The sequence below is a fragment of the Ambystoma mexicanum genome, chromosome 5q (assembly GCF_040938575.1).
Source record: "Ambystoma mexicanum isolate Mex_15411 chromosome 5q, UKY_AmexF1_1, whole genome shotgun sequence".
NCBI lineage: Eukaryota > Metazoa > Chordata > Amphibia > Caudata > Ambystomatidae > Ambystoma > Ambystoma mexicanum.
The window spans coordinates 1,257,287,083-1,257,301,816 of NC_090933.1; the positions used below are offsets into that span (position 1 = coordinate 1,257,287,083).

The window sequence follows — 14,734 nt, forward strand, 5'->3', positions numbered from 1 at the left end:
AACTATTCATATCCTTCTACAACAGTCCTCCTAAATTTTCATATTTAAATTACTTATATTGTAGACCATCTTTTTGAATGGGTAGATTGGATCCTTGAAGAGAAAAATCAACGTCAACTTATGAAGCAATTCCAGACCAGACAGACAAAAATGAATGAAAGCAAGCAGGTCACGCTGATCACACAGTGACAGCAAAAAAACACTGTTTGCTCCTCTAACAGTAATATACCCAAAGCTGGAGGTGAAGATGATACCCTACCTTAAGGTGGCAGCTGTCCAACGGTGACAGATTCAGGTGACTGGTCTCGGCAAGGAATTTCTCATCCACGGTGGTCATCTCAAAGGGAGCGTTGGGGAGCTTCTGCAGATCTGTAACTGGATCAGCGTGGCTTGGACTTGGGGCTTTCTTAGAGGGCTCTCGCCGAAGAAACCAGCCAAAGAACCCAGAGGAAGACCCAAGCAAGGAAAGGAAGGCGGGCAGAAGGAACGCCCAGCGGCAGGGAAGCATGGCTGGCCTTCGGAACTGAGCCGTCCAAGGAGCTGTTGATGGAAAAGCAGCAGCATGAAAGCACTAGACTTTGGATCAGATAAAATGTCAATGCACATCTTTCAAATAACTCCAATGAGTTGCAGAATTGGTCCCTATTGAAGGTACAACTAGAAAGTTGAGAAAAGGAGATGGAAAAAAAACTGTAAAAAGTTGAATGAGTCACTGCTAATGCGTAATTTTAGTTGATGTGTACAGTCATACCAATAATCGCAGCACACTGCAAAAGCCTAGCCAAGCCGGCAAGGAATGGGCGTTTTAGGTTTGCGGCACAGCCTAAATCTCAATCCAAGAGGTTATGCACTCCTGCCAGAATTGAAGATCCAGATATTGGACTCCTGGGTCTATTGTCACCTTCAACATGGACAAATGTCAATATATGGACTAGTCGGATGGATAGAGAGGTCTACATGTTCAGCTTCATCGATGGACTTTCACCTACAGGGGCTCCATGTACTGCCAGAATCATCCTGTTTTGTTGCAGAAAAAATCAACACTAGAATGATAACTTGACCTCTGAGCGCAGTGTGTTTAAAAACAAACAAGGAGTACCTATAGCTCCTAAAATGTATACAATCGGCACAATAGAAACTTTGAAAGGAGATGTAATTTGTTTTGGTCAGAAAAATAAGAAGCCTCCTGATGACCATATGCACCAAGTAATAGAACCACAGAGTGCCTTGCAATGGTCACACTTACAAGAATAACCAATGCATCTTTGCGACCTGAAAAAGATCTGTAATGACATTCTCTCCACAATTGTGTACCCAGCTGTTGGCTAGAGTCAGGTTTGGGGAAGAGAAGGGTAAGAGCGGAAGGAGATTGAAAGGAAGAACTCGGCATGAGGGGTTGACTTTTTTTTTTTTTTTAAAGGAAGGGAAAGACTAATAGAGCAGTGCTTTTTGGACATTGGTGGAGGGGAAGGGGGTGGGGAGGTTAAGCCTCATGAAATGTCTGCACATTGATTTCCACAATTACACTGGATGTATTGCTTCCGGATAATGTTTGCCCCCCTGGTTTCTTAAACTTTATTTTCTACCACAAAGTGACAGATGCAAGCAAAGATTGTAAACTACACCACAGTATTCCTACAAGAACACTGTGCATTTGGTACATTGCAGCTCATACATCCCATGTTAACAATTTGAGACAGGGTCTGTAACTAAACCCCGACAATAGGGGATGGGGAAGCCTACCAGCCTGGGGTGGGAGGCCCACCAGGGTGGAAGCCAGAGCCAGTGGTACCCCAAAAGAGGAATGTGGCAGTTGGGAGGGCCCCAGTCCTGCAACCCTTTTTATGCCAGTATGCTTGTAAATAGTACCACTGTCGATCACCCCATACCGAAGTTGCAAGGTGCTGGCCAGTTTCTCTGTATTCCTTAGAGAGCCACAGCTACCAGCATTACTAGTGGTCGAGCAACAAGAGACCAGCCCACATGAGCCTCCAGAAAGGTACTGCATAACAGCACACCCAACCAGCAGCAGAAGGAAAATAAAGCACTGCACAGCAATTGTGAACACATGCACAAACACGGCATTCTGCTCCATGACAATGAACCACTCACCTGTAAGGGAGCCACAGACCTATGGTATCGGGTAATAAAATTGCGGTAAAAAAGGTCACTGGTAAAAATGCTGTGGTTTGACCCGGTAAAGGTATACCCATTATACAATTTAAGAGGTTCAGGGTTGTCCCCCGCATCCTTTACATGATTGTGGCGGCAAAACCACAGCATTTTTGCAGTGATATTTTGTATTTACGGCCATTTTTGCCGCGATGTTAAGACATGGAACCGCGTCCCTGATGGAAAGTTTTGCAGCCATGTAGAACCGTCACAGGAACTACAACATTTACCATACTGGTCCGCCATCGACACCATTGAGAAAAAGTGAGGGGGCTTAGATTCCCTATTGCAACAACTCCCACAAGGGGAATGCAGGGAATAATTGGCTGGGTGAACCAGCAGGGGAGAACCAATCGAGGAGGGGGCTGGGATAAGAGCACAGGAGGGTGTGGTTTGTCTGGATAAAGTCAAAAGTGAGGCGGTGAGCCATAAATGATGAGATGAAAAGGAGGGCAAAGGGAGTAAGGGAGGGAGAGGACAGACAGTGGGAGAAGTCCGAGGTAGGAGAGTATGAGGAGATACAGGAGAGTGATAGATATGCGCTCTGCTACTCCTTTTGCTATAAGGACCACAGGGGGTAAAAATCCAAGTGTATGGAAGCGCAGCCCTTGAATCATTGCTTGAGGGGCGAGCTGGGAGTTGTTGAGTAGGGACACAGACTGGTCCCTCAGGAAGCCTAGATAGATAAGGGGTTTGCCTTTAGGCCATCACAAGCAGCCAGACAGCTTGTAGATAGTACGGGTTATCAATCTCAAGAACCAGCCAAGGGGAGAGCGGGGAAAGTACCTTTAAGATCATTACGATAAATATAAAAATAAAAACCCTGGCAACCACGAGGGGGCACAGACAATATGGCTGCATAGCACGTAGTCTCCCAGTCACCCACTCCACATTATTTTAACAAACCTCCAAACAATGGGAATCATGTCACAGTGACTGGAATCAGCGAATTACCCTTGCAGGACAAAAGTGACAAACTCGTGGGTGCCGAATCAGCCTGCATACTGTCCCAGCAACCAGAGTTATTGAGCGAGGCCTGCGTGTACAGGTCATTAGAGGTGCGTAGTTGGAGGGGTTTGTAGCCGCCTCTCTACAGTGAAGGCAATGTAAGTTGAAGCACAGGAACCCAGAGGTCTCACTGGATGCTAGCGGGACAGAGCTCCATCCTGAATCTGATGTACACAGTGACGACTGAGCGAAAAGAGAAACTGGGTCCTGTCAAGTGCAGGGTGAAATTAAGCACTTGGTGGCCAAGCAGCATTGCGGAAGGGTTGAGCAGGTGACATATCCACTGCAGAGGCCTGCAACTGCAGTGATGAGTCGGGCGGGCACAAGTGAGTTGGGTGCCATCTTGAAGCTGAAGGCCAGGAATGGTGTGTTGGGGTGGGGGTGGCTAGCCGTGGGGGTGAGCCGCTAGGACCCAGGGTGTAGGTGCTGAGGAAACTCTCCAACGCGGCCCCCCCCCCCCATGGGGGCTGCTGAGAGCCTACACCTTGCCCATAGGAGTGGGGAAGAATGGAGATTTGGAGGCACAAAGCCGAGGGGTACAGTGATGTTCCTCGGTTTTCCGCCTTTCGGGGGCTTCCTGCCCAAGTGAAATACTTGGGAGTGAATTGAATTGATGGACCCATGTTGGCGTTCTGGCATGGGGGGGGGGGGGTGGGAAATATTGGCAGATTAGACCCCTACACTTTCATTACATTGGCGTGCCGGTTGATACTGGAGCAGCGTTTCTACTATTGAGACCTCACTCTGGTGGATGTTCAGCGGAATGCTGCTCTTCGGTTGCAGTGCTTTAAGCGGGCCGCACAAATGGAAAAAGTGGGCCTGGACCAATGGACTCACGAGTGCCAGTGGATATACAAGCTCCATCTACTAAAGAGGATGGAGACATTCGTCAGAAAATTAAAGCTTTGCGTGGAGAGATGCAAGATTCAGTGTATGACGTATGTGGAAGAGTTGATGTGATAGAAAGCAGGCTTGATGGTATTGAATCCAACCACCTTAATACACACTGGTTTGAAATGAAGCTAGGTCATCTGACGGACCTAGAAACTAGTGAGGCGGATGTGCAGCTCAAGTTGGATGACCTGGAGAATAGAGAACAGAAAACCTACGATTCTTTGGACTGAAAGAACAGAAGGGTGAGGCTCCTAGTGATGTACAGGGCAAGGTGGAGGCCCTTATTAATTTTCTGTTTGCGAATGACAGTGGAAGGGATGTTGCGATTGAGAAGGCACACCGTGGAGGCATGGCCAGAGGAAGAGAGCCTAGATTGGTCATAATGAAATTGCACAGACCCCAATAGGGCGGATATCCTGGAAAGAGCGAAACAGCAACGTGGTTTACAATTTGAACGGGACTATTCAGATCTATCAGGACCTTTCGACTTTAACTCTGTCCAGGAGGAGGGATTGTAGGCCTCTCACTACCCGGCTTACGAAGAGAGGCGATGTTATAGATGGACTTTTCCAACATTTGAAATGGAGGACGTGGACTAAAGGGTCATTAAGGGTTCTGAGGCAGAGCAGGTTCTTCACCACCTCTTGGAGAGGGAGAAGGAACGGGGAGCAGCACCAGATGGGAGCAGACTGGCAGCCCCACAGGATGTATACGGTGGATTGATGCAGAGTAAACATGTGCAGAGGAGCTGCAAATACAGGATATTGAACACTCCTTTACCTGTGAAGGGTTATGTCCTTGGGGGGGGCTTATGCTTCCGTTTGTTGCTTAGCTTTTTTGACGATGTGTTAGGGTTTTCTGTATGGAGTGTATGGTGGTTATTAAAAGTGGTGGCTGGGGAAAGGGGAGAGGGACTTGCTGGCCCATTGTTTATTTTTCCATGCGCGTCTCAATGCAGGGGAAGGCAGTGCTGGTGTCTGGGGATTCTTTGAGGGGGGGAAGGGGAGCTACTGGTATAATGACTTGGTACGGGAAAGTTTTAGGACCATGGAAATTGATTTCTTTGTTGTGCCGTTATATTGTGGACAGGACTCGTTTCTTATATGGCAATGCAAGATGCGATTCAGGGGGGAGGAGCATGTATGCACATTGAATGTGAAGGGTCGAAACTCACTGACTAAACATTCTATGGTGGCCATGGAATTTCAGAGGGTGGAGTTAGTGGTCTCATTTCCTCAGGGGGCGGGGCTGTTGCAGGGAGAGGAGAGAAAAATCCCATGTAGTTTGATTAGGCACCTTGTGTTGTAAAGGGAGGAGTGGGGATTCTTTTGCATAATATGCTTGGGTTGGAAGATGTGGTGGTTTAGAGAAGCAGGGATGGTAGAGCATTGATGGTATCTGAGGAGGTATGATTATTGCTCAACGATATATGCCCCTAATCAAGATTGGGATTTTTGAGGGATACGATTGCGAATGTTTGGAGGGAATGTACGGGACATTTGATTTTGGGATGAGACCTCAGCATGTGAGCTGATCTGTTGTTCGAAAGATATGTCCCAGGCGGGGATAGCGGTTTCCAACCCTGCTTGAATGATCAGGATGTGTGGGGTCTACTTTATCGTCAGGATACATGTTTTACCTTTTTTTCTCCATCACATGGCACGTACACTTGCACGGATTATATTGGTTTGTTGATCGAGTGACGGAAAAGAGCATTGGGTTATGAGATATGGTGTGGCCGGACTTCTCGTTAATGGAGTTGAGCAGTCAACACTTTATGGCGTAGTAACGAGTCACTTTGGAAATTACCCGAGGTTCAGAGAGGAATTGGAGGGGGCCATAAAGGAATATTTATGAGTATCATTTAAGTACTGTTTGAGATGCAATGAAAATGACATGGCACCTGTTTATTAGAGAGGGGACACGGAAAAAGAGGGAGTGGCCATTATTGGAGAATAGTCTTATGACAGAGATAGGGAACCTAGAAAAGGAAATCCAGGAATCTGATGTAGGAGTAAGGATATTGATGGACGAGGTCCAGGGGAAAAGGGAGGATTTTAAATAATTGGAGGAAGGCTAGGTAGTTAGTAAACTCTTTTTGCAGCAACAGTATTATGAAAAAGGGGATAAGACGGATGGAATCTTGGCAGCCCGCCTTTGTGGACAGTGAGCCGAGAGGTGGCTAGCAGAAGTGGAGGGGATTCATGGCTGAGTCTTAGCGACATCGGGGGGGCATTGTCGACAGAGCTATATGCTGTGGTGGGGCATGTGGATTCCCAGGGTTTGGAGGACTATTGGAGTACAATCTGACGGTTTTGTCGCTTCATTTGATTTAATATTTATATAGAGTTCCCGAACACCACAAGGCAACTTGGCGCTAATCGAATAGGCAAAGGAGCCCAATATATGCACTAAAAAATGAATGTCTTAGGTCTTCCGTAAGCCGCAGCTCACGCGGAAGTGAGTTCCAAAGTTTGGCAGTCACAAATGAGAAACGCACGGCCTCTTACGAGTGTAATGGTTTTCAGAAATGTAATATCTTACAATATGGAGTCCATTGAAATGCATTCTGGGTGTAGTGGAAACTTTCCTCAAGCCTCAGTGAAGGATTCATTTAAATGCAAGCTCTGAATACGGTCTGCATTCACTAGAAAAACATCTCGTTTTTCCTCTATGCTACATTGCTGTGGTCAAGGACTGTTGAGTTACTGCCCGATAATGTTGCAGAAGCAGAAAGGCTCCCATGAGAAAGCAAAGTATTTACCTCTTCAAATGACTTTAGTCCCCTCCCCACAGCACGTTCATGCATCGGTACACTTGCATATCCTTCCCTGGGAATTCTCGAATCCTCTCAACCTCTGAGTCTCTCTTTAAAGGCCAGCAACCCCTTCTGAGTGCAGGAGGCATTTTAGAACAGCAGAGACCTCTGCAAACTCTGCATCTGTGATAGACCTCCTTGGTGTTGAGCTGGGACAGCAATATTCAAACAGAACTCAGAACAGAACTACTGTCAAAGAAATGCACCTAAAATAAAATCTTAACCAATTAGCATCAAAACATAGTGACATATTTGATCCGTCGTTTGAATGAAAATCATTGGAACAAATACAACAATCCCCTATATCAGGACATCCATTAGCCTGCAGTGATTGGGTCCCAGAAATCTTACCACAACACCGTTAGACACCCACTGCGATGTCACGGCCCAACCCAAAATTCCCACATCATGTAGCCAGGGCATTGAAACATTTGGGATGCAGACCTTTATTCATCCGACGCCGATCATCCCAATCCTGCTTCTCATGAGACCACCACTGATCATAACACTGACATAGCCTTGAATTAAAGACAAGTTACTGCTTTACTATTCTATTTTAAAGACACTTTTCCCCAGGCAGAGTTGCGCTAAGAGGCAATTTGAAAACACCATGGGTTCTTTGAACCTACCAGCAGGCTAGTTTCATAACTAATATGCCAAATTATTAAATGCCGTTAGGTTCACAGTCTTTTCCCCTGCACCCATGAGCTTAGCTCCGTGACCTCGAAAGTATCATAAGTTGTTAATTCATTTCTCCTTGTATAATCCTGGGAACTTTTGCATTGTGCCTTCAGCCCCTATGGCTGCTAAGCAAATAAAAACGTGCCGAGTTAATTAAAGCTGCATGCTCTGTGGCCTTTTATGCAATACCTTGGTTTACTGTCAAATTCAGTATACTTACCTGTAACCTTCCTATATCATTTATATATTCCTTCCTATATCATTTATATATTATCTACTTGTAATTCAACTTGTTGGGGCATTCTAAACTTTAAATAAATATAACTTAATGACGGTCACCGAACTCCCTCCCCTTTTAGTGGGCTACTCCACAGCTGGTATGTTCGTGCCTTTTTGCCATGCTGAATTTGCATTTCCAATACATTATTCTCCCCTTTCATTGATCATCAATTACCAACTCTTTGTCCCTCCCCACTTCCCATTCTGCTATTATCTTTTTAGAAATCCTTTCAGTCTGGTCATGTCACCCCCACATTCTTCCCATCCCTCCAATGAGTTCCCTACCAATATACACCCTTGCCCATCATCGAGACATGATATCCAGTTTTCTTTGTAATTTTTTTAATCCTCAGGGTCTGTTACCCAACCATCAACACGATCTTCTACATTTTTCCTCCGTTAGTCCTTTAGTATACTTCTCTTGTTTATTAAACTTTTCAACATATACGGGCAACATAAACCTTCCCGTTCGTAGTCTCCAGATATTTTTGTTGATGAGAATGAAGACCAACGCGGGGACAGTTATCCTGAATAATCCTGAGAACCACCCAGGCAAAAGTGTGTCCAGCCAAGTGCTTGATTGCACTCCAATTTGACATGTTCTCATGCAGTGTCTGTATTTCGGAAAAGCTGCTTGCAAAGTTTCATTTGGTGCATCTCCATTGGATACCAATGTGCAGCAAGTGCTGCCAATCTTGGCACAAAGCCCTCCCTCCATGGCAGTAAGTACGCCCAGCCCGTAACGATTCTAAGTGCCAGCAGACGCAGTTCCCTTGGTTCTTCCTTTACAGCATTCAACCCTTTTGCTGTGGAGTTTGCCAGTGGAGGTAACTCGTACTGCGTTAGCTGCAACCACTTACCATTCATCTCAGCGTGCACTCCTGGTAGCAATAAGGAAACAAAGAAAGTGGTTACTTTCAAAAATAGCCAATACTCCGCTGGAATAGGTGTCAGGCTTTCTGCACTCTTTTCTGATCAATAATTCTTACTTCGCTTCCTTCTGATATGCATGCCTCGCATTGCTTGTTCCTTATGCTGTAACACTTTCTCCTTTAATTCAATCGATTCTTTGCTCAATGAAAGCCCCATGTTGCCACTTGGCGACACCAGGGCAGGACTGCGCAGTGCGGCGAGCGCACAGAGACTGCTCCAATCAGGAGAAAGCTGTGCGGTAGGCCCACCAGATGTCCATAACCACCTCTGTCCCCTGCGCCACAGGCACGCTCATCAAGTTGGCACAGCCAGTGTTACTTCCCAGATGGATGGACCCACTGGATATGAAACACAAAGGAAACTGTGTAAAGCTCCTTATGTAAACTGGTTAATGAGTTTCACCAAGCCAGGTCAATGCATGTACATATTTTCCCCAGATTGACTTGCAGCCATCATTGACTTTAGAAATATTTTGTTCGAACCCCACTAACCCTTCAGCACGACATTGCATTATTTCCCGCCCCCCCCTCCCATTGGCCACCATAAAATACTGCTCTCTTCATTCTCAACAATGGTCTTGTGTGACACCAGGGAACACCATGTCCTTCCTTTGTTGACACACTAGCCATTTGTGTTCATTAACCATTTGTTCCCCTTTTAGGGCCTTCCGTTATATATTCCATTATCTTTTTTGTTTCACTTTTTTGGGCCATGCGATCAAGTTGCACAATTATCTGCATATACTTCCTCCCCTTCATCCACCCACTGGACAGACTTGTTCCATGGAAAAACCCTAGTTTATCAGTTGGACAGGTGCATTAAGCATATGGTAGAAAATGCTTGGGTGCTCCGATTACGTGTGGTATAATTAGTGAGCAGACGCAAGATGTGCAGTTTGCGCTCCCTCTTCCCGCCGTCAACATTTTCTCATGCCACACATTCCTTGATGATACCTCCTGCTCTCCTTCAGTGTCATGATGGACTTCCCCCATTATTTAAAAACATGTCTTTTGTTTCTCTTTACACCATCATTTCAAACTTCCTCATTTCGTTGTTTAAACAAATAACCATATTAGTCCTATAATAAGGAACACTATTATCATGACACGCCAAATGTAGAAATGTTTTTCTGCTTTTTCCATGAAAAAGCATGGTCCTTAAAAATACCCCCTCCTCCACTTGCTGGTCTTCTGTAAAGTCTTATTGCTGAGAAAATAGTTAATGAAATGTGTTTTACTTCCCATCACATTGTGCTCTCCTTCTCTTCTCCAGGGGAGCTGTTGCTCTTGTCCCTGCGCACGTCGCTGATGTGGACCCATCCTCAGAGCCAGACGACCTTTACTGCAGTTGGTGTGGCGTATATCATGGTGTGTGATACAGTATCTGTCCTCTTCCCGACATGATTCGTTATAAGAACCTTGTCTCCCAGGTAGCAAAGCGCTGCTTGTGGGAAGTCTCTTGGTTTTTCACCACCCTCTTCACTTTGTGTCCTTATCTGTCGAGATATATGGGATTGTCTAAGTTCTGTGAGGTACGGGTTGAATTCCTCCACAAAGACGTTAGCAGAATTATTAGCATCTGAAATTGTACGTGACAGGGATTATAGGACCATGTATCCTCCAAACAGTAACAATTTCATGAGGAGGGAGATTGTGCTCACCTCCAGGTGAATTTCGCAATGCAAAAAGTGCAAGAGGCAAGCAGTACAACCATGATTTGCTGAAAATTGCAGTTTGCTTTGCCAAGGGCTGTTTTAATAGGACGTTCATTATTTCAGCTCTACCATCGGCTTGTGGGTGGTAAATGGTACATAGTTTGTGCCTCATCACCAGCAGAGTGGTAATTGTCCCAATCAAATGAATGGCAAAGTGTTGCCCATTGTCAGAAAACATTTCATCTGGGATCCCCCACCTTGGAAACACCTCCTTTATGAGAAACTTAGCAGCTAAAAGCACATCATTACAGGCACAGGGACCAACCTCAAGCCAACGTGAAGATGGACATACAACAAGCATATACCTATATGAGGTACATCTGTCTTGCATATCGACATAGCCAATATGCAAGTGCCGGAAGGGTCCACATGGTTGCAGTAAAGTTCCTTGCATCCCTTTCAAAGTAGGACTACATACATTTCAGGCATATCATACAATTACTTACAAATGCCAACACACATTCAGACAAATTTGGCACAAACCAATCTTGACCGATCCCCACTGCCACATGCTCTTTAGGTGTATGCGCCGGGTAGTGAAGTTGCCAGTGGGTTGTAAGTTGGTGGCTCTTAAGGAGCAGTTAGCTTAGCAACCTTCCACAATACCGCGATTCTACAGATGGACACGGAGGAGTCCATGCTGCGCGAGTGGACACACAGACCAATGCGAGACTAGCATCAACTAGTATACAGTTACCACTCTGGCAAGCCGAACACTGGTCCTTATGAACCACCCAATTACAACCCAGTGCCACCAAGGTCACAGGATGGCTGCCAGATCTTGATTCATGGATTGCAGTGAACACCACCTTTTCACAACTTACTGGTCCTGAAGATGACGACCTAAATAACCCAAGTCATCGAAACCGATCTCTGCTTCGATATCCTTTTAGCAGTAGGGATACCCCCTTTTAATTAAAACCTTGCCAAGTTACATTGTGCACTACATGCAATGCTCTTTTCTTGTGGTTTGCAAGATTTTTTATATCACAGATAACACATCCATCGAACATATTGCCCTTTGGGTGAAAGAAAAAAAAAAAGGAGTGTTGCTCTGTGGTTGAAAAAAGGAACGTTATCCACACAAATTCCCCTATGGAAAGGTCAGAATGTGAAGGAAAAAAAAAAAACACTAAAAAAAAAAGGTAGTTATCCATTTTCTGTTTGGGCTATTGTAGGTTTCGTAACTGAACAACTCAATACACATGTTTTAAGTATAGGGACAGTTTCTCTCTTCTTTCAGCTAGCCCACACGTCACCGCCGACCTAGGCACAGCACGCCCTGATGGGGATAGGGTGTGCTTCTACCTAGGGTCAGTGCAAGTTGCTCTATAGATTCATTTCTGCATCAAATGATATTTTGCAACTTGTGTATCATTGCTTCTCTTGAACCCTCTTCTCTCCCATCTCGCTAATCCTGAATGAACTGTTGTCACATATGCTGAATCGGAAAAGATATTTGCTGCGCTTCCTTCAGACATATTTAGTGCTTCAATTAATGGCACCAATGCTGCTGCTTGGGCAGAGTAGTGCGATGGTAATCATGTAGGAGATAAAACCACAAACTCCCCTTCCTTGTGTATTCCACTCATGCCCCACCACCGCAGAACCTATAGGTCTTTGCCCTGAAGTTCGGTCAATACTTGAAGAAACATCAATGAAGATCATACCTCCCTCCTTCAATCACTTCTTTAACCAGGGGGTTCCCTTCCTCTCTGTCCATACATACCACACAGTTGTGTGTATAGTCTCCTTTCTCCATTGGTTCTGCAATGAATTCTGCTGGGTTAACTGTCCTGCATCTGACAATTTCGATTGGTCAATATGACCTCATACCCCGATATTCTGAGCTGTCAATGTTGATTTAGACCTCTCCAAAACCATGAACAAAGCATGTTCCACATATAAAACTAGAGGACATCCCGTTACAATTGTTGAAGCTTTTCAATTGCGAATGCAGCGGCAGCAAGTGCGTGTTCGCAAGCAATGGGTCCTTGCATTACTGCATTAAGTGACCCACGGTAATATGCCAATGACTTGTGTCCCCCATCCCTTCTTTTGTGTCAACACGGCAGACATTACTTTACCATCTAACAAATGAAAGTTATAATTGGGTGCTGCTAACAGTGGTGCATGTGCCAGTTTGTTTTTGAGATTGTCAAAATTTGTATTATTTCAGCTGTCCATTTTATGTTACTTTTGTTTTTCTGAGCTTCTCCAAGTGCCTGAAGCAATGGTCTGGTGTAGGTGGAGTAATCTGAAACCCATGCTCTACAGTAGTTGCATGAACCCAGAAATTGTTGCATTTCTTTCACTGTCTTTGGTCAGGGTGTTGTGTATTGCTTCAAGCCTTTGTGGCATTTTTCTCCCATCTGCCGATACAATATGCCCCAAATAAACCACTTCTGTTTGACAATACTGCACATTTTTCTCTGTCCACTTTGTACCCTTTGTCAGGCAGTAATGTAAGGAGTGTTATAGAATCCTTCCTACACTCTTCAGTCGTAGTACACACTAGAAGGTCATCCACATATTAAATTATTGTACTTGCTACCTGCAAGTTACTCAGATCCATTTGGATTACTCTGTTGAATATTCTGGTGTGTTCAAATCTGGTCCGGCGATACATAAAAACAGTGAGATACCTGGAGTCTGGATGCAGGGCAATGGAGAAGAAAGCATTCTTCAAATCCACTACTGTGAAGTAGCATGCCCCTGCCAGATGCTGCAGAAAATCAGCACCAGATTTGGGCCTAGCGGAAATTTTGCTCCGATCACGTCATTAAGAGGGCAGCGATCCTGTATGAAATGCCACGCCCCTCCCTTTGATCGGATATATGGCCGTATTGCATGGCGATGTGAATTCCTGTATGATACCTTGCTGCCATAAGGCATGTAGTGTCTCATATATGCCTTCATATACTTCTCACGAGAGTGGGTATTGCGCAACTCACAGCAGTAGTGCTCCCTCCTTCAACTTAATGTGCACTGCCCCTGCCCCTTTCAATATTCCCACATCATGGGGTCCCGTTTTCCATAAGCTTTTAGGCACTTTCTCTAACTCTTCCTGCATGTGTAGGTTTTCCTTTTTCACCAATTTGTGATATTGCTCTTATCTGAATTGGACATGGTATGTGCGACCTAAAGTAAAAATGAGTCTGGGATATATACAGAGTATTGATCGCCACTCCATGTTGTTGTCAGTAGCAACTAGTATAATCATGTCCTTCCTTACCGCCTCTGATGTACAGTTGTGTGCATTACTGGTGTAGCTGCTATAGGACACGGAGGTATGGACGCATTCAATGGACAGTCGAAAAACGTTACCTTGTATCCCTGGGACCAAACCTAGCAGCACCTGGACCCTGTACAGGACCACCTATGGGTGTATGGGCACCCCTCTCAAAGTGCTGTGTGCATAGTATGCTTGTATTAGAACTGCCACCAGAGTTGGGCACATTCCCAGAGGGCTGCACACCACCCCTTTTTCTGAAGAAAGAAATTGTGGTGTTCAATTTACTTAACAAGTCTCTTCCCAGAACGTTAATAGGTGCGTCTTTTGAGCATAGCAATGGCACTACAATATGCTGTGTCATATTGTCAATGGGAGATCTTTTGTCAGAGGAACTGCTTGGATAGTCCCAAAAAAGCCTCAAGTGTCCAGTTTCTTGTTGGATAATGGGAACACCCCCCCCCCCTCCTTTTATACAGGATCTAGTAGCTCCAGTATCTATTAGAAAGGAAAAGTCCCTCTGCCCTATTTGAACTGGTTCCTATTCCTGGTCTTTATTTACTGCTAGGACAGGACACATTTGTACTTCCAGTGGACACCCCTATTGAGAGAAAGTGTTCTATGAAGAGAAAAGGATTTCCACCCACCATTGTGACCCCCGTGTACTGGGTCACCTCATTCTGTCCTAGAATTGTCACCCTCTTGCGTGTGGGTTTGAAATGGTGCCTGCAATATATACTTACAGTACCCTGTGATCCAGTTACCATTCCCCCTTCCACTGGTACTTGTCCCTGCATGGACACCATGTGTGTCGGTACTGACTGCCCTTGCATTTGAGGTTGTGTGAAGGTCCGTACATACTGATGCTGTGGCTGTACCTCTCCTTGCTGTCCTACTTGATAAGTGGGCAAGTTCGGGCATAATGACCAAAGTTCCCACCAAAAAAGCATTGTCCTCCAAACCGGGGCACCATTCCCCTGTATCCAAACCCCCTTCCTCTGAA

At 45.3% G+C, this 14,734-nt stretch overlaps 1 protein-coding gene across 2 annotated transcripts in view; it reads right to left on the reverse strand.

Annotated features, from left to right (window-relative positions):
• LOC138497992 (protein brambleberry-like) overlaps window positions 1-14,734 on the reverse strand; it is a 297,213-nt gene that overhangs the window by 214,034 nt on the left and 68,445 nt on the right. For both annotated transcript variants that reach the window (XM_069621767.1, XM_069621768.1), the window contains exon 2: window positions 260-540. In XM_069621767.1, coding sequence (XP_069477868.1) covers window positions 260-508 — 249 coding nt within the window. In that variant the 5' untranslated portion in view covers window positions 509-540. The remainder of the gene's footprint in view (window positions 1-259; window positions 541-14,734) is intronic.